The sequence below is a fragment of the Sturnus vulgaris genome, chromosome 2 (assembly GCF_052056855.1).
Source record: "Sturnus vulgaris isolate bStuVul1 chromosome 2, bStuVul1.hap1, whole genome shotgun sequence".
NCBI classification, from domain to species: Eukaryota; Metazoa; Chordata; class Aves; order Passeriformes; family Sturnidae; genus Sturnus; species Sturnus vulgaris.
The window spans coordinates 47247521-47271063 of NC_142244.1; the positions used below are offsets into that span (position 1 = coordinate 47247521).

General features: G+C 36.0%; 1 protein-coding gene across 1 annotated transcript in view; it reads right to left on the bottom strand.

Annotated features, from left to right (window-relative positions):
• The window catches only part of RDX (radixin), a 44722-nt gene that overhangs the window by 5195 nt on the left and 15984 nt on the right, over positions 1-23543 (bottom strand). The window contains exons 3-14 of the mRNA XM_014877629.2: positions 22380-22463; positions 17419-17514; positions 15001-15275; positions 13767-13850; positions 13177-13323; positions 11630-11726; positions 10835-10998; positions 10088-10218; positions 7967-8127; positions 6915-7007; positions 5830-6072; positions 4682-4842 (exon numbers count right to left, since the gene is read on the bottom strand). Coding sequence (XP_014733115.2) covers positions 4682-4842; positions 5830-6072; positions 6915-7007; positions 7967-8127; positions 10088-10218; positions 10835-10998; positions 11630-11726; positions 13177-13323; positions 13767-13850; positions 15001-15275; positions 17419-17514; positions 22380-22463 — 1736 coding nt within the window. The remainder of the gene's footprint in view (positions 1-4681; positions 4843-5829; positions 6073-6914; positions 7008-7966; positions 8128-10087; positions 10219-10834; positions 10999-11629; positions 11727-13176; positions 13324-13766; positions 13851-15000; positions 15276-17418; positions 17515-22379; positions 22464-23543) is intronic.

Below are 23543 nucleotides of genomic sequence, written 5' to 3' on the forward strand. Positions count from 1 at the left end.
CCTAAACTATGAGCTATGTGGCCATAAAATGTGTCTCTTCCTGAGGCACTGCTGCAAGTATTGTGGTCCCTTCTGAAGAAATCTGATAGCTTGGTGAGAAAGCCTTTTGGGTTTGGTGAGCCCACTTCATTCACATTGAACAAAACATATACATTTGATATGGCAGCAATCTCTTGGGTGGGAGGAAGAAAAAGGCAAAGCAAAGCAAAGCAAAGCTTCTTTAATAGCACTCCAAAGTGGCAGTTTATCAACTCAGACAGTAAAGCGAACATAAGTGACAAACTCCATGAATCAAAACAAAATCAGACAATTGGCCTATGCCTATGGATGTAGACTCAGCTCAGTGAAATGAAAAGGGCAACTTGTTCCAGAAAATTGGCTGCTAAATTTGCTAAACAGATTATTGGTCACACACCTGCCACAGGACTACATTGAAAAGGAGTCCTCCACACAAGTATACTTAATAAAGGAGACAGTAAGGGAATCCAGTGCACATTTGCATTTGGGGTTTTCTCCCCTCCTTGAGCCCTCTGCCGTCACACCAGCCCTTCAGCTTTAAGTTGCCCCTTGCTGCTGACTGGGTCCCCAAACCGGGAAAAGGAGCAGCCAGGCAGAACTCCCCTGCCTGCAGTCCCATTTTGTGGGGAGGAAAGGCACTGGACTGTGCTCTTGGGAACAGAGCCAGTGGGACACAGCTCTTGGCAGGTGCCCACGGCCGCCAGCCAGAAGCATCTCCTCAGCCACGCAGGCAGCACAGCATTCCCACTGGGAAGCAGGTTCTCTCCACCTACAAGCACAGGCAGCAGAATGTGCCCTGAAGGAGTCAAAGAAATCACTACAGTTTGTATGCTGATACATTGACATGTATTATATTTTCCAGGAAAATCTTATCTCCCAGTCAAGATAAATTAAATGATGTGTCTGAGGCAACTTCTATTAATAAGTGAACTTTGCTCTTTTGTAAGGAAGCTTTCAATTTTATGTTGCTATTTTTACTCCAAGTACATTTAAAAACACGAGGATCAACTACCTCAGCCCACTTGGATACATCATCTTTGATAAAATCCCTGACGCCTTAGGCAGAACAACTTTTTAGATTATCCATATGTAAACACACATGGAAAATGCTTGTACAAAAGATCTTCAAAAGCAAAAAGTTGTAATTATTTTAATACCTATATTTTCTTTAAAAATTGAGAGAAAATATTTGTGGTACTTTTTCTTCAGAAGTTTGAAATAACTCATTTAAAACAAACCTCCTTTTCCCTCAGAGGTGCTCAAAGCAGGTAATTTGAAAAACCCTAGAGAACATGTTCTAGAAAAAAACCAAAATCACAATAATGCTTTCCAAACTGGTACAAGTGACAGAAAATGTAGGTTTTGATGTGTAGAATGGACTACTCCAAGAAGACAGAGTATCTTCTTGCACAACAAGGTATTCTGTTTGATTGTAATAGTCTGTAAATAGTGGCACTATTTTGCATCCTTTTCACCTCAGGAGCGTATTTTTGAAAAAATAGTCAGAGCACTTACCTCCCCTTTCAAGCACAACATTGGGAAACTATCTACTATGCAGAAGCTCTCTAACATGTGAAAAACCTCAGAGCTAAGGCTTCAGCAGGAGGGGCTCCAACAAGAAGGAAGTATCAAACTAGAAATATACACATTTACAAGTACCAAGTGTTAATTTCTCATGGCAATTCTGCCCTATGGAGCAACAGAAAGGGTCATGTGCTTGTGCTGAGTGCAAGGCCAAACAAATTCAAGAAAGAATGGAATGGCACCTTAGAGGAGGTCTAATTTATGTGAGAACATTTTAGCAAGTTATTTGTACACCTATTTACATGGGACTGTTCCTGCCTTTTTCAAGTGTATTAGAGAAATTCAAAAGCCCATTAACTTGCCATTGTTTAAAACACATGGCCATGTATGTGTTTGACAGCACTGTCCTCTACAAGGTGCAGTATGCAAAAAAAATAAAAAAAAAAAAGAAACAAGAACCCAAACAGATCAGGGTTTCATAATAATTAAGATATTGACCCATTAAACTAAATTTCATTTAACCTGGGGCTAAGCAATATGCAGGCAGTGATTGAAAGTTCTTACATTACCCACAGAGCTCTTATACGGCCAAATTACCCTCTGTTCTCAAGAGAGCAAATTTGCTGTGATGATTCACATCCTGTTTTGAATCGACAAACACAAGTGCTTCCTCCTAACTGGATGTGGTAATTTCTTAAGCAAAATACCATTCTTTAGGGATACAATTTGATTTTTTATTTCATTCTGATCAGAGTGTGAAACAAAAATATGATCAAAATTTCTACACTGCTCTGGAAAGAGAGGCTATTGGAGTGTGCTCAGTAAAGCTGTCAGAAAAAAAGGGCATTAAATAACAACAATGGACCTCAGAGAAATTAACTGTATCTCTTTATTGTTAACCAATGAATGTTATCCAAAATAGTAGATGTAATTGTAGCTTAATTGTACAACACAAAACATGATGCTAAAGGAAAAAGCATGTGGAAAATTACTTCACCAAGTAATCATTAGATGTATTCTTAGTATTTCTGCACCAGTAAGTGTTCCCAACTGCTGGTGACAGCAGCTATTACCACTTTGTTCATTGTGAAAACCTGTATTACAAATGGTTGTTCCTGGTTGTTTGAATAAAAAAAAAAAAAAAAAACAAAAAACCCACACAGCTTTATAAATGGATCTAATCCATTTAGCCCTACTCTACATGTTGTAGATTTATGAACAACAATCTTTACTGATGTTTTTTCCCAACACTGAAACTGATGGATCAGTGTTAGTGCACACTTTTCAGGAAAAAATGAAAACTCACTGGAAGCACAGTATTTCACCTGCCATGGCAAACTGTTCAAATACTTCCAAAATTTGCTTAAGCTTCAGTGTATGAAGCCTGTGAAACAAAAACTGTTCTTACAATGCACTGCAAGTTGAAACACCAACTTCCACCAAGCAGCATTTTGAAGCATGTGCACAGCATCTGCACATCAGTCTTCAAGGTCAAGCAGATATGTTTAGCCCCACAAACCAAAAATATATTAATGTATCTTTATTTAATTTTCATGATGTCACCCCACATAGCCAAACTTCTACTCCACAAAAAAAGCCCCCAAACTTAGTTCGGACTGTTCATGAGAAATTTAGACCTATTGTGCATGGAAAAAATGTTTAATAAAATGGCAAATTTTAATAGATAAGTGTAAATTTATGAGTGCATAATAACAAACAGAAAAAAAGCTGAACCATCCTCAGAGAAACCTAGGTTCTTCCACTGTCGATATTTACTGGGGTACTCTAACATAGGGAGTAAGTGAAGTCCACATTAACTGTGAAGTTATCACTAAAGTTCAATTTCTAAGCAAATTTCTCAAAATAACAGGTTTCCTTTTCAAGAGGGAAAGGACTTAATAATCTGACATCAGATACGACAATTAAAATACTAGCTTCACTGAAAACTGAAGCTACACACACTTTTACTCCAATTCTCGGAAGTTTCATTTTATATTTGAAACCCAAACTGACTGACACACACATTCTACACCCCTCCCGGAATATAGTATACCAGTGACAGGTTACAGCTTTAAAACACACCAGATGCTTCTACAATTTAAACTCAACAGAAGGCAGTTAGACAGTATTTAGCACTATAAATCCATCATAAACTCCAAAATAAAATTCTAGGAGTAAGGGCTCCTAGAAATCTGAGATGTTACTTTGTAGTGACAGTCAATTTAAACAGTTTTTTCATGGTGTTTGAAGGACCAGTCATCATGTACATAGTAGTGAGGTAGGATACTGTCCCCTCCCTGGGACTGATGTTTTCATATGCTCCCTTGCCAGAAAGGTCCAGGTCTCCCTACTGCAAATAATTACAAGCAAATAGCACATAAAGCTTGTTTATTTTTTCCCCTCTTTGCTGCATTGGAACATTTTGCACATCTAAAATAATCAGCTAGGAAAAGCAATACTTAGTCAAGCCTATCAGCAGTCATGTGCTGCCCACAGGTAGTGTTCCATTAAAAAAAATTTCCTGGAACTACCACCTGCCATCCAGACCTTTGTGAACAGGCAGGCAAAGAAAACCATCAATGATGACAGGACATGAAACACCAAAGAATTTCACTTGGGAGGAAAAAAAAACAAAACAAAACCAAACACAAAACCCCTCAAAACAAGAAAAAAACAACCAAAACTGAAAGTGAGCAATATCAAACTCTTGATGGAGTAGCTACATTGAAAACTAATTTCAAACTTCGTACTTCAATTATTACCTATCCAGTTTAGGTACAGCTCCATTCTTCTTTCTACTTCTTATTGTTTAAGCAATATATACATTTGTCAGTCATTATATACTTCACATCTGTTTCCAAAGGGGGGAAAAAAAACAAAAAATGAAACTGAAAACACAATGGGGAAAAACCTGCTATTAACCTCCACACCCTCCCCCCACCCAAAACCTAGGGTTAAACAGACTGCCTTACTGTTGAATAGCTTCCCCTAAATTTGTCTTCTAGTCACTGTAGTCAACCTGGTATTAAGTGCTTTGGCAAAGTGGGGTGCAATCCATCAAATCTGCAAAGGCCTGGTTTTTTTCTCTGTTGGTGGTTCAGCTTTACGAGGAACATATATGCAAAATACCAGCTCTCACATTGCTTCAAACTCATCAATACGCTGCTTTGTATTGCCTTGTCGGATTTGCCGGAGAGTCTTGTACTTATCGCGGCCTGCTTTAACATTCTCAGCATGAAGGACATCGTTTTGTGTTTTCTTGGTTTCATCTCTGGCTTGAGCCAACTCTGAACTTAAAGCCTGTTGAATAAAATATTTAAATTTAAGTGCTTTGACTAATCCTTTAACAGTTCTGGAGTTTCTGATAACAACTATTCTGCAATCTGGATAAAAATTTCTTGAATGCCAACCTATGGAATGCTTGTTGTGCTCCTCAGTAACTTGTGAGGTCTACCAAAAGGAATGCAGAAGGAAAGATAAGGAGAGCATAGGATTCTTTCCTTACATGAGTGTAAGCATCAAACTACTAAAAAAAAAAAACAAAAAAACCAGCCTCATACACCACAAAATCCAAGAAGAAAGGCACCAGCAGGATAAAGCAGGAAAACGACCTTATTTTTCAATTTTTGTTTAACTAAAGACTTATCTCCCTGATCTGATCAGTGACTGACCAAGCAAGAATACTACACCATACACACTACAAAGACAATGCTGCCAGACAAAGTAGCAGCTTTCCTTTTCTTCTGTTTTCTTCCCAAATAAACATTTCATAATCAGGAAAAGGGCTACCACTATTATAGATTATTGTGCTTCAAGGAGAAAGACACAGCCTGGGAGGACTTGCTCTGTCTCAGGGAAATAAGAGTAATCCAAAATGGGTGCAATTTGACTTTTTGCATTTACAACACCTGTGAATGAGTACAAACAAATACTATCAAGCAAGCATCTGTTCATATCACTTAATGAGTTTTGGTATTGGAAAAGGAAAGCATTATGTTTTAATATGCCGAGTTCTGGAAATCATGTAATTATTAGAAATGTTTACTGGCCAATGCAATAGCACACTCACACTTTTAAGCTATAAAGCACAATCTTACATCCAGTATTTCTATATATTCCACTTTTAGAACATTATGAATTATATTGGTTGGTAAATTGGTAATAAACCTAATAAATGATAAAGAAGCTGTTTCCTTGGCAGACCATAATGTCAGTGAAATTTCTTACAAAAGAAGGATGAAAACCCAAAGCCTGAATTGTGTTGATACAACTATGAATCTTCATTACCTGGAGCTGTTTCTTAACACGTTCATTTTTCTGTGTTTCTGTTACCCGTTCTTCCTCACTCCTGTGATTCATGACGCCATCAGAAGACAGTTCTGCACTGGCTTCAGCATTGTTCTCATCATGTTCATCGTGTTCATTCTCTGTTGGAGGAATAACTGGTGGGGGTGGAGGTGGAGGAGGAGCAGACATCACAGATTTCAATTCTTCTTTGGTCTTTTCCAAGTCCTCTTGGGCTGCAAAAGCCTGAATACAGTAAACACTACTTAGCATCTTTTAAAATTATTTATCAAGAGTCAGAAAAATAAAAATAAATATTTGAGATGTTCTCAAGACACATGAAACTGTTCTTTATAAGTGACATGACTGGCTTACACACTGAAAATTGTCAAATAGAGACACAGAGTAAAAACCAGATATGGCTCAAAATAAGCTGTACTAGAGTCCAGCTTACTTCCAGCAGTAGACAAGAGAAAAGTGAAAGAATAGGGCAAGAATACCGATTGTTTTCTAACTTTCCCAGCTTCCTGAAATTTAAGGCTCGGGGATTTCCTAGATCAAAGGTGATGTCTTCAAATTTCATACTTAACCAGAACTCATGAAAATTTGTTCAACTCCTTCTGGAACCCATGCACAGTAACTATTCACATTCCATAGCTAATTACAGATTTTATGAAGAAATACTTTGCTTTAAATTTTTGTCCAGTTGCATTTCACATGTCTTTATTAAACTGTTTTGGTTATCTTTCTATCAAATCTCATGATTTTATACACCTCCTATGTTTTTCTCTCTAACACAAAGCTCCGATCTATTTCATCATCACACAAAAGGAAGCCATTTCTCATCTCTGACCATACCTTTGTGATGAGTTTCCCCCCTGCTTCATGACTATGTAATATCAAGAAATGAGTTAAACAGAAGCATAGGCTGGCTTCAGTAGACTGGAGGACAAAAACCCTTAAGAAAGACTTTTCTGAAGCCTAAGGGAAAGAGAGAGATTTGACCCCACGGACTTCTAGTGAGATCTCCGCACTCATTTCCCTCAGTTTCTTTGAAGTTCTGACTTCACACAGAATGAGCTCATTACTTTGTGCTGCCATTCTGAAGCTTCCTCTTCTTTCTTTTTCTTGGCCTCCTCTAGAAGTGCAATCTTGGCTGTGAATTCAGCAATTTCTGCTGCCTGAAACAAACAAAAGAACAAAGTAGAAGTTTTAATTTTGTATCAGTCTGGCTTTGCAGTAGAAGAAAACAGAGCCTTTGCTATGATCCAGCTTGAAAAGAGTTAGTTACCATCTATCACTTCTCTGTGAAAAATAGAAATTTTAAGCATACATGACAGAGGGAATGACTCAGAGTGCACTTGCCTAACGGAAATAAGTCCAGAAAAAAAATTATCTTCTGCACTTCCAAAGCTTGCTGGGAAACAGCAAGCTGTCATTACAAACAAGCATTTCAGGCTATTTCAGTCTAATACAAATTTAATGGTCCCATCATCAAGATTACAATTCTGGATCATAATCTCAGTACTAAAGCTAAATCTTGCTATCAGAACTATGTGCTAACCTTACAGAAAATCAAAAGCTCATTTATAGTTGAGAAATCATTTCTTCTATTTTCACGACTTTCTTGATTATTATGCACAAATCTTGAGTTAGAAGTAGTCTAACACAGAATGTGAGAAGACACTGCAAATACTGGCAAAGGGAGAGAAAAAGCAACAAAAATACCCAACAAACCCCAGTGTCATCAACTTTCCCCCAACCACCATCAAGCTTCAGAACAGGCCTGCCTCAGAGAACAGGCTTCCCAGCGGGCTGCAGAAGAAAGCTACTCTTGTTCTCAGCTGGATAAGTCTGACACTATTAGAAAGAGAATGTAATAGGTGTTGTCAGTCTGAAAGGTGGTGGTCATCTTTTAATCTCCTACAGGTCCAGGGTTTTATTTTTGTCTTGCAAAGGAGTGGCAAGTCTAATGCAGTTTTCTAAAACAGTTCCCACAACACTCTCTAACAGTATCTCAAGTACTTCTGTGTTTCAATGTTCTTCTTCATTTGACATAAACAAGGGTAAAGGCTAAATTTTGAACTGTCTTTTCCAATTTTAAGCCTATTTTGAGGAAAAAAAACCCGAAGTTTCTTACTAGCTGCTCCTGGTTCTTCATTTGGTCAGCTGCCTGCTTGGCTAGAGCAGCTTTGGCTACTTCAGCTGCTCGACGCTCTTTTTCCAAGCGTTCTGCTTCCTCTTTTGCACGCTTCCGTTCTTGATCCAGTTCTAGAGCTCTTCGAGTCTGTTCCTCTAGCTCTGCCAAGAGGAAAGTTTGCAGACAAGGTATCACTACCTATCTCTTCCTCATATGCATCACAGATGCCAGCTGTCATATGACCAAAATAAAGTAGCCTAGAACACTAACCCAGAATTACAAGACCACCTCAAGAAAAGCTGTTGAGCACATCACCCAGAGCTCTATTCCATGTCTGGTTTCCCCTCCACTTTAAGACATTCTTTGGATATACTTCATCTCATCTGACATTTCTGACAGCCTAATGTTTCAGAAAAGTGTCACCTTGCTGATAAAACTAAACATCCAAATACATGTACATATACATGCACATGTTCCTACTATGAGGATATTTTATGTGCATCAAATCACTCTTAAAGAGAGAAAAAAAACCTTCCTTATTGAAATGCCTGACAGATTCCTTAATTGCAGCTGAAAATTTAGCCACATGCCTTCAGCAGAATGACTTAAGACCCAATGGAAGGGTAAGAAAAATTCTCTGTACATCAGAGGGGGAAAATTTAAAATCAAGGGAGAGATAATAGCTGCCTAGTTGCCTACATAGCAAAATACTGAAATCGAAAGGGCAGAACCCTTAATAAAATAGGAAGAAGTAATAATCTAGGAGTACTGCACGGTTAGGTTTACACAAAATTATTCTCCTCCCCTAACGAGAAAAAGTAGGTGACCATGAAAAAAAGTCTTTCTAAAGCTCTTTCCTGGTTCTAACGATAAAATTTCCACTATGGTCTTTGCTAGGCACAGCTATCATAGATCCTCCTTCAACAAAAAACCTAAACAACCACTCATTTTTTCCAACAATCCATTTGCCTTCACCATAAGCTTTAATACTATAAAAGCACCTCTCCAGGTACGCTGACATGTGCTTCATCTTTGCACTTCTAGTTTTAAGTAGCAATGTAACCATTATTCTTCAGTTGGTTTCCTAGGCCCACTACTACTTCAGTTATAAAATTAAATTAACAGCATCACAAGTATATGGGGTTCTACAAATTAAATAAAACACTACTCAAACAAATCCTCACATGAAGATGGAGAACACAAAATTAACACAGACCATTTATATAATTTTCCATGTGTGCACAGAAGGCTAAAAAGACCAACAACACATTAACATTCTGTATTGCATCAGAAATTAGGATACATTGCTTACATTGCTTACAAAGTTATGAGAAAACGTGTATTGACAAACCTCCAGAATCACCCTGACATTGTTTTGACCTGGGTGAAATAGCTCTCCCTAAACAATTCCATGGCACAGTTAGTGTGTTACCTGTCTGGATGTGTCCAACCTGTTCTGCAATTAAAGATTGAAAAATGCAGGAGTAGAGCTGAAGAGCAGTGCCATTTACAAATAAATGTAATTTATTTGCACACAGTTAATCAGCGATTCTCTTTATGATACTTGAAGTCAAGAGTTAAGTAAAGAAAGGAGCGACAAAATTTTTATGAATGTGAACCAAACCTGAAGTAGGAAAAAAAAAAACAAACATGGAGAGGAGGGACTGGAAGTCATGGAGGCAGGGACTCTGCAGGGTGATTAAACACACACACACACAAAAAAAAAATCATTTGTCACTCATGTCTGACAACACTTTAGTTTTCAATTTCTCAAATTTTACAAGGGAATAAGAAATGAGGAAGGAACCTTTCAACTCCAGGTGTTCAGCACTTTAAGCATTTCATAATTCTGAATTTAACTGTGTATATGCATTAATTTTCTTTTTAATAATCAAAACTTTTCCTGTATTAGAAATCGGTTTTATATTAAAAAGATACAGACAAAAGCATGCACACCATCATTTAAACACTAAAAAAGAATGTCTCTCATACCAAATAAAACCCACTAAATTCTTGTCACTATTAGTAAAAGAAATTTAGCCCTCCCCACACGAATTGTAGAACTGAACTACTCAGCTAAACTAAACACTGTCACCAGATTTAAGAAATCTATGACCTCACCTTTCTGAGCTTTCATTGTTTGCTCCTCAATTTGTCTTAAGCGCTCCATTAATTCCTCCTTTTCACGCTCTATTCTTTCCTTTTCCTTTTCTGCTATCTCCCTTTTTTTCTTCTCATTTTCTAATTGTGCCCTGAAAAAAAGTAGTAAAAAGGTTTTTTCACTCTCCAACATGTTAAATGGTACTCTTTGGATGCAAGTAGCCAATTTCTCAGTTTACTCAGCTAGCAGGGAAGGACAATTTTAAACGGCTTCTAATTCAGTTTCTGCTTCAAAATACTGTAGAGAAAAGCAATTTATAAACAGAACTGATAATCAACCTTAGTTATGGCTCAGCCAGGTAAATCCACAATTATATCTGCATTTTAGACATGATGTTTCATCTGGGCTAGAAATGGCAACAGTATTTTTTAAATACACAAAAGGTAAGTCAGGACATTCTTCACGGAACTTGCTTTAAGGGCTCACCCCAGGAGTATAAAATTCTCTAAGAATGAAGCAACAGAGAAGTAAGACTTGCACAAAATACGTAACGGGGAAAAACAGTACAGCTACTCTTACTGTGCTGAAAGCTCAAAAAAGATAACGTTTTATATTAAGACAGGGGAACCATGCCAATTCACAAACCTGCTAACATAGTGCAGAAAGAAAAGCAGTTCTCTCTTTACTAGAGTTCTAAGATACACGATATTCTATGACATCTTAAAGAGGTAGAAATTTTTTCTGTTTCATGGAAGTTTGTTAATTACCTTTCCAATTGTTTCTGATGTTTCTCTTCTCTAGCTTGGGCCTTCATCTGTTGCACTTCAATTGTATCAGGTTTCCTCCGCCTCATGTACAATTCATGATTTCCCATACACAGTGCCAAAATTCGCTTGTTAATTCTCAGACGAGGTGCATAAAAAACAAAATCCTAGGAAAAAAAGTAATTCCAGTATATCTATTAACCTAAAAAAAATACACTTATGACAAGATTCAAATCATTACTTCATTCTGGCATTGGTTAAATGAACACTTACAAGTATTCTGGTATTTTGAACAAGCAAACGCCATAATCTATAAATCTAGTTACTGTCAGAAACTTGTAAGATAAATTTAAACTTGCACCTGGAATAATCCAAAATTAGCTGGTTTATATAAAATTATTTAAAACTTTAAAAAATGAGACTATTCTCTACTCTATTCTAAAGTCATTTGAAAGTCTCATGAAATGTGCTGTTGTAATTTAAAAAAAAAAAAAGAAAAAAGAAAAACAAAAGAGGAAAGAGGTAGAGAATTTAGCACCTTATGCTGCCATTTCAACACATCACAAAGTATTAGTTGACTTAAAACCAACCAACAATTTAGGGGTATCAAACAGAATGAAAAGAGAGAAATTAAACATACAATATTTCAAAATGAACATTTTCTTTTGATTACTGACTATTCTATCAGTAAAAGTAATAAATGTCACCAATATCCACTCATGCCTTAATGCCAGAGCAAGTCCTTGCAATTTTAAATCCCTTCATACAGCAAGTGATACTACTGTACACACTACTTACAGGGGCCTTTTTGTCAATTGGCTTTATGACAAATTTTTTGTCATTAAAAGAGATGTTTCTTATTTCGCTCCAAGGAAATCCAATCTTGGGTGTCAGCCTTCAAAGAGAAGAAGTTCTCATTAGAAGCAGCAAGGATGTGCACTCCATGTATGTATGAATTCAATACAGCTTACATCTGTACCATTCTCACTATTACACTTAGCTACATTTAGAATATTATATCTAAAACATTATGTTTTAATGTAAACATTAACAACAGTTCAAGCATATTTTGGAAGATTTTTCTTTTTACAGATATTCCGTCAAATTAATTACATTTTAATAAATTACATGGCATTGTAACAAAAGGCATTTTGATTTGTGACTTATTCTACTAGTATTACCTAGATGCCAAACATCAAGGTCATGTAGCCATTCTTTATATGGCACTGGTAACTGTATTTTCACCTGAAACAGTAACTATTTAATTGTGAGAAATTGACATTTCAAATACTGCAATTAAAGTAACTTTCAGCCATGTTGTACTTCTGTTTAGCTCAGATTTGTGTTCTTACATTTTCAGAATTCAAGTTAAATTTATTTCCCTTGCATCGTAAGCAAAATAAATACAGAAATTGTTACAATGTTATGCATCAAGTGCATAACAGTAAATATTTTTCTGTCAGCACAGAAGTTTTTTCAATTCATATGCTCTTAATTATAAATATCAGAAAAATATTTAAGTATTTGATTACTAACTAGCAGGAGACAGGAAATGCCAAAAATTGCCTCATAGCTCAATCTGATCTGAACATTTTGAGTATTTCCTTCTTTCAGGAGTTATATTGCCATCTAATGGCAATTAAGGCTTACAGAATTTTGTTACAGAGTATATACATCAAAAGTCGACTGCTCCCATCTGCAGTTTGACATATCCTGTGTAACTTCAAATTACTGTGAATGGTCTGTTGACATCAGATACTACTAACAAGTGCTAGTAAAGAAAGAACAAGAGACTTACTGTTTTCTATTTCCAAATTTTTCATATTTCCTACATTTCAGCTTTTCCCTCTTCAAGTAGAACAGATTATTTGATCTCTTTATCAGGATACATAAATTATTTCTTTTCTTTGGTCTACAAGGTTTCATTTTTAAATATCTAAGTTTTTCATGCTCCAACATCTATAATCCTTGTCATGGCTCTTACAAAAGTTTCTCATTAAACACATTGCTAAGCTTTAAAATATCCTTTTCATCCTGACCAAAGGGAATGTTTTGGGTGAATGGTACAGGAAGAAACCATATAAAGATGGTCTAGCTGTAGTAATCTATATAAAGCAATGTAAATTTAAACTTCCATAGAACTGCTATTCCTTTCTCTTCTTTTGCATCCATAATCTTTAAAATTCAAACTTTCTGGCACTTAACACCTCTCTCTCTCTCCTTACATAGATTAGAAGGAGAAGTTGTTTTGCCAGATCTTACTGAACACACAGTAAGGTGCAGGGTGTGCAATCTCAGATAGCAACTCCTAGGACAGAACTGCAAAATTAGTATTTCCCACTTACTTATCATCGTGCTCATAAATATTCAGACCCAAAGCATCAACTCCTAGCCACAATTCAGTTCCTTTTTTATTCTTTATTTCAAAATAGTTGACTCCATACATTTCCAAGTCTTGTGCTATCTTAAGGTATTCCATCATAGAATCTTCCCTGATGAAGAAGAAAAATTGGTATAGTTTAGACAACAAATCATTAGTATATTGTAAGAACAAGGGTACTGCAGAATAAACAGCTGGGGTAAAATTTAGTTATGAATTAAATCTCTCTCTAAAATAGTTTGACTCAGATACTTTGAAGAGCTCTACACCCTAATATCCAAGTAGAGTCCAATCATTGCACTTTATCTTTCTGCCCCATGAGCTAAGGGAATACTAAATGCATTTCAGAGGCAGGCAACTATGGACAAAGACATTTGACTGCCTGACCAGAAATCATGTAGGTAAACCAACAACCCAACTGGAAACTCAACTCTCATGGAAGTCTTTGTTACCCACCCTGGTCAGAATAAAAGAAAGCCATTTTCCAAACAAATACCTCCAAAAATACATCCTAATAATAATGAAAGGTGTTGTGAACATTTTTTACACGATTACCTTAACATTCCCCTGTGCTCTTCATGCCAGTTCTGTATTCTTTCTTCCCACTGTTCTTTTGTCAGTTTGTGCTGCTCTAACACACTGTGAATAGTAATTATTGCTGTTAAATGACAGTGACAACAAACTTAACCTCTTTTGTTGCACAGTACAACATATGCTTTAACCAAATAAACTTAAAGATGACTTCCTATACACTGTTCATATTTACAGCACAGAAACGTTGCATTTCAACAAATTCCCTTCTAAAATAGTGTGAAAGTTTCCTCTTTTTTTTTGGTATTGTATATTCTTTGTAATATAAAAGTCACACCATTGTACACCTTAAGTCATAAAACAGAATGTTTAAAACAGCTGAAAATGCACACCTATAGAATCCTCTAGCAACAATGCTGCAAATTAATCTCTAGGTGTGCAAAGATATATTCAAGCTTTCATTCTGCTATAATTTGAAAGAAAAGGTAAGACATTACAACAAGTTAGCAGACAACCTTGTTGAGGGTTTTTTTGGTGGGTTTTTTATTTTTCGTTTATGAATAAAATCAATAGGGAAGCAGCTTCAGAAACCTATTTGATGTTTAATTTACAAGAGGCTGCAATGATGGAATTATATTGTGGCCTACTAGAACCTTCAGTGTAGTACTGCAGTAAGAAATCAAATGCATATGATAACTTTATCACACTTTCATTCCATGCACCCAGCATTTCTGGCGTTTCTGGAGAAACTGTTTTAAAGGACAATTTAAAAATCATCTGAGCATTTGTCTACTGAAAAGGAACACCTTAAGTATATGAATTTGTGCTGTACTCAATTACTGCAATATATTTTATTTGCAGTACACTTGCTTTCAGGAAATTATTATCATCTAAGTGTACAAAAACATGAAAACTGAAGAAAATGAGAGAGCCAAATGAATTTTAGTTGCTTCTATATTGGAGTATTTTGATTTTATTTCAGCAGAAGTAGGCCTCCAGTAACATTACATGATTTAGGAGTACTTTGGAAATTTGTTCAACTAAATCTGTGCAGGTGTTTATGGACAGGACAGGAAATACATCTCAAGAATCCTGTGGCTGTGATGCTTCTTTAAATTTAAAAGTCTAAACTAGAATCTCTGAATTTTACTAGCAAAAAGAGGAACTCTAAGAAAGCTACCATTAATATTTTATTTATAAAAAATGTGCTACAGTTAAGTTTATGTGCAGCATTTGGTGCAAACCCCATCTCACTCACCGCTGGGGGAGAAGCCTGTCATTGGCTAGGTAGCCCAGTTTATGGATCTCCTTACTGTAATCTCCATACTTGGACTGGACAGCATAAGAAGCCAGAAGAACTGCAGTTTCTGGTGGGCAGTATATTTCATCATTTAAGATCGACTCTTTGACTTGCAGGAAGAAAAGTCTCTGAGTTATTTCCTGAATCAATTCTTCAGATACATCCTCTGGAAAAAACTTGGCCCTGAACTTAAACTGCAAAGGATTTTCTTTCCGTACATCTTGCTGCGTTACCTGAGGGAGAGGAACAAAGAGAAAAATTGTAAAGTAATTGCAAATTAAATGTGATTTAATAGTGCTTAACTCTTTAGCCCCTCTACACTGAAACCCAGAGCTTCCTGACAACCCCACTATGGAACTCACTGAAAGGTTCACATGGCACAAACAACTACGTCAATTAGAATAAACCAGACAATTTTTAAATACTACTTGAAGGCTGATTAAGGGATTTTTTTTTGTAGGCTTGTGTGAATTTTTATTTATCACAATAAAGACCTGGAAACTAAGAAGTTGCAATAGATATTAAAAAGATCAAAACTATATCCAAGGATGATTTGCAGGAAGTAATGAGTTAGGGTCTAACAACAGTTCTTTAGCAAGAACTACAGCACATTTCTTTAATGTGAGTGTGAAGTTGGATTCTTTTCAGTGTCTTTCAACTATTGGAATAAATATATGTGCTTTTTTCCTGTGCAAAAGCCTTAATTCCTTTGATCTCGTTATTTTTGTAGAATGGATAAGCTTTAAAACTGTGATTTCTGCAAAAAAAGAAAAAAAAGATATGGTTTTAAGACTTCCTCTACTTCAGATTTCAACGAACACTCATTTGTATATAGAATTTGATTTCATTTGTGCTCAGCTTGCAGCACCAATTATGGAGAAAGCAAAAACATTCAAAACTAAACTAATTTTAACATAAAACATTAATTGTTAAAATGTACATTAATTGTAAAATAATTCTCATACATCCCATTTCAAGCACTTTATCACACAATGTGTAATAAAGTGCTTGAACTGGGATGTATGTTTTATGTGCACTATTAGTCCCACTAAAACCTCTTTGTTATGCGTGAAATTATGTCTGTTTGCTCAACTTGTAGGAATTCTCAAAAACTGTGAATATAATAAATACAACATTTTAAACACCTAAGACAGCATAAGTACATACAAATTCAACACATCTGAGATATCAGTTTTAAAAGTTTTGCTCACTTTTCATTATTGTCGTGCATTATTTACAGATGCAGCATTTCATCTTATCAGTGAAATATTAGTTGTGCACACCATAAGATCTTATTTGCACATCTATTCTTTATCAGATTTTATCTGCATATACTGAAAATGTGCAAATAGTAATTTAAAAATGAGAGTGTTAATTTGATGCATTTCAGAATAAAATGTTAACTTAGTCAAAGTTCAAAAAATGAGCACGTCCTCAGCTGCTTCTGAACTGTACCAGAAACTTAACTTGCTGAAGGTTTTCATAGAGCAATGTCTTCTGTATTTTTCACAACTGATGCAATAAATCCCATAGTCCCCAACCACTTGAGAAAAGCCATTACAGTTAACAAAGTATCTGTAGCACTACAGTATCTATTGTGTATAAAACAAGATACATATGAAATTCTAGGAGACAGATTTGGTGCTTAGCAGGCTCAATTCACTGGATTTACCAGAGAGGAGAAGCAAAGATTACATAAGTGCAGACAGTGGGACTTGCTCCTAAAACCCTCCCAATTTGCCTCATAATATTGAGGCTAAGAAAGGTATTCTTGATTAGGTTGAACTAAAAAACAAGTATCTCCATTCAAAACAGTGACAAATAATCTGACAGCCAATAATAAAATGAGAAATGACCCTTCAAATTCATAAATACAATTTAAAGCAAAATGACCCATTTCCCAGTAACTGGGAGATACAAGGTACTCAATGCCCTTTGGAAAAGAAAAATAATCATCCCACAATCTACCTACTAGACACCTAAAGTTAGGAGCCAATTATTTTGCCTGGTTAAAAGATTCATAGCTATATGCATACAAATTCCTGAAGCTCAAATACTTCCCATACACATGCCCAAACTGTAAAAGAATAATTCTATTATGTTTTGCTACATGAAAATGGGGCAATCATATGAATTCAAGCTTCCCTAATGCATGCATGCATGCATTCCACAGTACTGGAAACTATCTCTTCAAATTAAATATTGATGCAGCTTTGCATATTCTTTATACTTAATCTAACTTAACACTATTTTGTCATTTAAAGAACATGAAAAATGATTTTTCAACTAAATTTGAAGCCAGTTAAGACATTAAATCAACAAAGCTTATAAAATATATTCAAACTGTACACTTGGCTAAAATGAGGGAATTGTTACCTTTTTATTTAGCTTCAGCCACGTTGAGTAACCTTTGCTGTCCACATACTGAAGCCCAAAAAACCAAACTTCACGAAGACCAACAGTTTTCACCACCTTAAAGATAAATGAGCCACCATCATCAGTAATCACTACAGTACATTTTTTTTTTAAACTGGTATTGTATAGCCTAATAAAGCTATGCAAACAATTTCAAACTGAAATGTAATCAAGTCATACAAGAGTAAAAATGATAAAATTGTAGCAAAAAATCAGGTACAGGGAATCCCAGAGTTCTAAATAAACTCCAACACTCCAAGCTACCAACTGGAACATGCAGCTCACTGTGTACATCAGCACCTGAGGAACAGAAGGTAGTAGCAGGACCCTGAGGTTATAAAGCACATCTGGGAAGTGACCTGCAGCCCTATGGAGAAGTGATTACACTTCAACAGAAGACAACGGGTGAAACAATAATAAAGAGTAACATTTGTGGACAAGTATGACGTAATGAGTGAGGATGAACTGCCTCCTTCAAATAGTTCTGCCATCTTCTAAGAGTTAATGATAAAAGGGGTAAGGATGATCTACATAATTAAACATACATGACTTTCCTGTAAGATTTCAGACCAGGTCTATCACGAAAAGCTACTAAAGAAGCAAAATTGTCCTTGAATAGAGGGAAGGTTGTTTTACGGATAGACTGCTTAAAAAGACAGACAAAAAATACAAGTTGTTTTCATAATAGAATTGTAGTTTAACCACTAGGGAAGTCCCCCAGGACTTCAAAAAAGGATGAAACTGATGTGAAAAAAATCTGCTGTAAAAAACCTTCCATAAAGATCTGTGAATAAAAGTAATACCATAAAGACCTGTGAATAACCACAATAAAAGATCATATTTAATAAAAGCAAAACACTGTACATAAAAGACAACAATTTAAATTATGGGAACAAAGTTCTAGTAAAGCAAAAAGTCAAGAAAGCTATTACATTACTATACACATGTATGGTATTCACAAATCTCTAATTTTACATAAGACTGGTCACATCAACTCATAAAAAAGGATGCTGCAGCACTGGAAATGTTTCAGAAATGTTGAAAAGAATGATCAGTGACTTGGAACATTCTCTGCAGAGCTAAGACAAGAACTAGGGCTACTGAAAGAAAAGTAAGGAAAGATATGATATAGCTCTATAAAATTTGCATGGCATGTAGAAGGAAATAGGTAATGATTGGTCATTATTTCTTACAATGTAAGAATTAAGAGAATCAACAGAAATCATGACATAGCAGGCTCAAAGCAAACAAAAAGACTTACTACAGAGTATAATGAAACTGTGGAACTATTTTACAGGTCTTTTGCACAGCAAAGGCATATGTGGATTTAATAAGCAATTAATCAGAAAGATCCAGCAAAGATTATGAAATGACTGTAAACTCTGGCTCCAAAGATCACGTATGGTAGTACTTACATATGTCCTCAGGTTGGACCATGGTGCCAAGCTGCTTTATTGAAGGCTGTTTTATGGAAGCATTCAGATGCATGTGAAGTAAATAGAATTTTACACATAGATCCTCCTCCATTTTAAAGTAGTACTATCGGGTTGCAAAATTAAGATTTTGAAAATTAGAAAATGTCATAAGATAATTATGCAAACTTACTTCTGCTGCCTTGCATAATCACTTAACAACCATTCAAGTGTGCACCTTTTTTCCTCCTTTATCATTTCACCTTCAAACTCCAAAGCACAAAATGGACAATGTTTGTGGATCCAATCTGATTGATGCCTTGAGTGAGCACAGTTATTTCCTCTAGAATTCCCACATAATTTCCTTTCGATCATAAGAAGTGCTAAGAACAGGTGTATGCTCCTAGCATGGTCCCGAGTAGCATTAAATTTGGTGCCCCATCACAGGAATTCCAGACTGCTGTTTCTTTTGGCACAGATCTCCTATATAATGCTGATCAAATCACTTATGGCTTTATCAGATGACTGAGAATGCTCTTTGCTTAGCAGCTGTCCAAGCTGAGCCCTTGTACCTTATCAGCTCTCTGAGCTGCAAAGAGCTGCAGATGCTCAACAGCTCTGCCTGTAAGGCAATAGGAGACAAGTGCTTATGCTCATGTCAAAACATTCTGCTCTCAACCCACTAACTACAGCCCCTGAGATGCACATGATTTAAATACAGACAACCTGGGTACAGCAATGCAGAGCTACACAGGTTTGCAAAATCAACACCAAAACCAGCAGAATCCTCAAATAAGGAAAAAGTATTGCCTACACTGACTCTCAGCTCAAAGGAAAGAGAAATAACCTTTCTGAAACTTGTGCCAAGATAATACATGCACTTATGCACTGCAGTAGCATGATATGAAAAGTAAGTAGAGAATGAAAAATTTTAGAGTTTGATTCTGGCTCAAAACTTCTATTAAGTAGCTTCAGGCAAGTGTTCATCACATCTGAAAAACAGATTTATCCACCACCACATCCTACAACTTGACTATTAATAGGCAATAAAAACTTCTAGGAGAAGAAAAGCAACCTTTATGTTTGGGCAAATCACAACACACACATAAGACAACCTAAGAAAGATTTCACACGGACACCTTCCACAGGATTGTAAGGAAGGCTTTGAAGACATCTCGAAAGGACAGTGGGGCACAACATGAAATAAAAGAGACAACTCTCACATTCCTTCTGAATGGCAGCTAGAGTGAATCAAAAGTTACTAAGGCACAGTACTAATGAAAAAACTCCCCCACAATTACCACCAGTGTGTGGAAACATATCCCTTCACAGGGTTCTTCCTCTCCCAGGAAAGCTAAAGATGCTTAACTGGTTCACTACAGGAGGATAGAACCCCTCTTGCCTATTCTGACCACTGACAGGATAGACAGAGAGACCAATGGTAAGTATGTTAGAACATCTTCTGAAATGCAAGTAATAAAAAAAAAAAAAAAAAGTTTTATTTATTGCTCGTACAATAAATCAATAAATAAGAAGTTTACTGAATTTGACAATGGAAAAGAAAAAGCCACAGATTTCAAATACTGTATTTTTGTCTGCAAGCAGATGAAGATGATGAAAACACATATGAAATGGGAAACATATCAACAACTCCAGAAAATGCCAATTAAAAGCTTAAAAGAACACTGGCTGCTAAAAGGTTGAAAGATCGTTCACCAAAAATGTAGAGGAGCACTAGGTAACAACTGAATTCATGGAGAGGTTATCTTCTGCAAGCAATAACCAACCTGCTTGTCATGTTCACCACTTCTGCATAAACCTTGAAGGCCAATCCATTCAGTAACAGTGCTATGCAATTCTCTTTCTATAGAGAAACAAGGTAACTTTTTGTCTGAAAATTTCGTGCTGGTTTCACAAAACAGTTCAGCTCTTGGTGTTAACACTGTAGAACTCACACATAAATTTAAGATCAGGCTAAAAATGTTTCTCAAACACAACTATTCTGGTTGATTTTTCTTGACCTAAATTTTTTTCAATTTAAAACTCCAGAGGTAAGAGCTGGTGAGATGTTAAACACCACACAGAGAACTGAGGAACAAAGAAAAGAGCATGACAACAAATTCAGAACTGTATCTTTGTTCCCTGTTTGCGAATACCCCAATTTGGATGAGCCTGATTACCTGGGTACAAGACATTACACAGCAGAATGTCACCCCACCCAACAGCACATGGCAGAAGATAGCAAAGGCTGGCAGAAGGAACAGCTTGAGCCTTCTATGCCACAGAATACCATACTTTTATTTGATGATGATGATGATGCTGGTTAGACAAAAAGCAAGACAGCCTCTTTTTTCAAGAAGTCTTTTTAAGAGTCATAAAGCTTATTCCTTTGTAGCGGCTGAAGACATGCTGCTACTGATGTTAGAGAACAGGGCAGGCAGTAAGTGTTAAGAGTCAGTCATTTCAAACAAAAACTGCAAAGGCAATTTCATTTATCTTAAAGTTCAGTATTAAAACAAACATTCTCTTCTTTAAATTTCATATAATAAGACATTTCATTGACTCTAAAAGATCGAAGAAAAATTTAAAGAGCTTTTTTGATGTGTTACTTCCTCTTAGTACTCATCACATACTTCAAGCATCTATAGTGGAATGGACAGAAACAACTACTAGCCTTAACTGTTGATCTACTTAAACTATTTTTGAAGAGTAATTTCAGATATTTCCGCATTTCCTAAATAAAGGCATACATCTTGGATCTAGACAATAAAATTTATTTATTGGTATCTTGTTGGAAAATGACACAACATATTGACAAGATTCTATTCTTAAGGTTTCCTGTAACACCCCACAACACAGGTCAAAAACTTATTTCAAGATTCTGATGACTAACATCACATGAGTGCAAGAACAATCCTGTTTAAGAAATCGTTCACTTGGTCCATTTGACTGATGTACAACACACACCATCAAGTGAGAATGTGCAGTTCCATAAGCATATTAAGGTCGTAATTTTCAACTGTTCTTTTTTCCTTTCCATTTTTTTAAACATTAATTCCAAACTGGTTCATGGGACAACAGTATTTAGTTCTAACATCTGGGAAGTGAAAAACCATCTCACAGCATCTATTGTTGGAAAGCAATTGTGTTAGTTTTCATTAATGAACTTACTGTTACATGCATATATCTAAAATACACATTTCTAACAACCATATTGTTGCAGTAGCAACTATAATATTATTAGACATAAAACTCACAGTTAATTTCAAAGCAGCTCCATACACAATTTTTCTGAAGCCTCACTGGTAACATATTTAGAGAGTTGTCTTTGAATTCAATATGTTGCATAAGAAGTAATGAGGAAATTCACACTAACTCAGAGCATAGCTTAGGTAACATAAGGAAAAACAATCTGCACATAAGAACACTACCACTTTTTCAGACTATGCCTTAATAACACAATACTCTTATGTGCTTGTACTTATACATACATAGAGACATATAAGTTACCTGATCAAAGAGCTGCTTGCCTGTTGTATTGGGCTGGATGGCAAATTCCAACTCTGCATCCATTGTGGTTACTCTGACATTGATCTACAGAAGATAAGGAAATATTTAAAATATACTGTAACAGTGTGATGCTTCTATATCCTGTGATTAGCCTGTAAGAAACAATAAGTTCAACAATTTTAATGGTCTTGTGTACACACAGAACATAGCAGTACGAAAAACAGAAAATTTGAATCTCAAAAATTCTCATCTTTATTTAGTGTAAAAACCTTAATCCAGATAGTATTTACCAGTAGGTTGGAAGGTTAAATTAGAGAACAAAGCTCAAAATTAATTTAATGGGAAGGCTGACATCACTACTGAACAGCTGAAGAACATTGGGAGATTCAGCTACTGGGCACTATCTTTCAGAGGGCTTCCCAAATGCATGCAAAAGAAAGAGAGTTTTGGTCACACATATATTATGGCATTTATGCCTAGCAATATAAAAAGACAAGAAGCCCCCTGCTTGCCGTTTCTAAAAATCAAGCAGTTTGGTGGTGAAAGTATTTAGGACTAAAGCCTGTTCATCTCAGGACAGACTAGAAGCAGGTTTTCATCAATGGAAAGAAAAACTACAGAAATTAGCATTCCTTAGTGCCAACCTCCTTAACTCCCTTACTATAAGACTAAAAAATCGCTACCATTCCACGAACCTCCTTGTCCTGAAAGGGAGGACCATTTTCCAGATGACTCCTGACAATCACTGGGTTTATTTGTTATAAAACAATACGTATATACTGCAGGAGATAATTGGAAGCCTTACTTGGAAGTGCAACAGTCTTTTTCAATTTCTATTCAGCTGGTACATATAGAAGTGAGAATTTCCGTGAAACAGAACAAAGTACTGAATGCACAGCACTGTCTTCTCAGTATTAGAATGGTCCTCCACTCCTACTGCCAGGTTATCACATTTTATTCATCTTTAGTTCACAGGAATATAAAGTGTTAAAGGTCTAATATACCTTCTTACAAATGCAAAAAGACCAAACACACACAGATATATTCTAATTTCTTCCTACTGTAAAAAGGGAACAGGAACTAATTAGGACTGGTATTACAGGTTCTTACTACTATGCATGTGTGAACCATTTCCCTTAACTATTTCCCTAATTCTGCCACCAG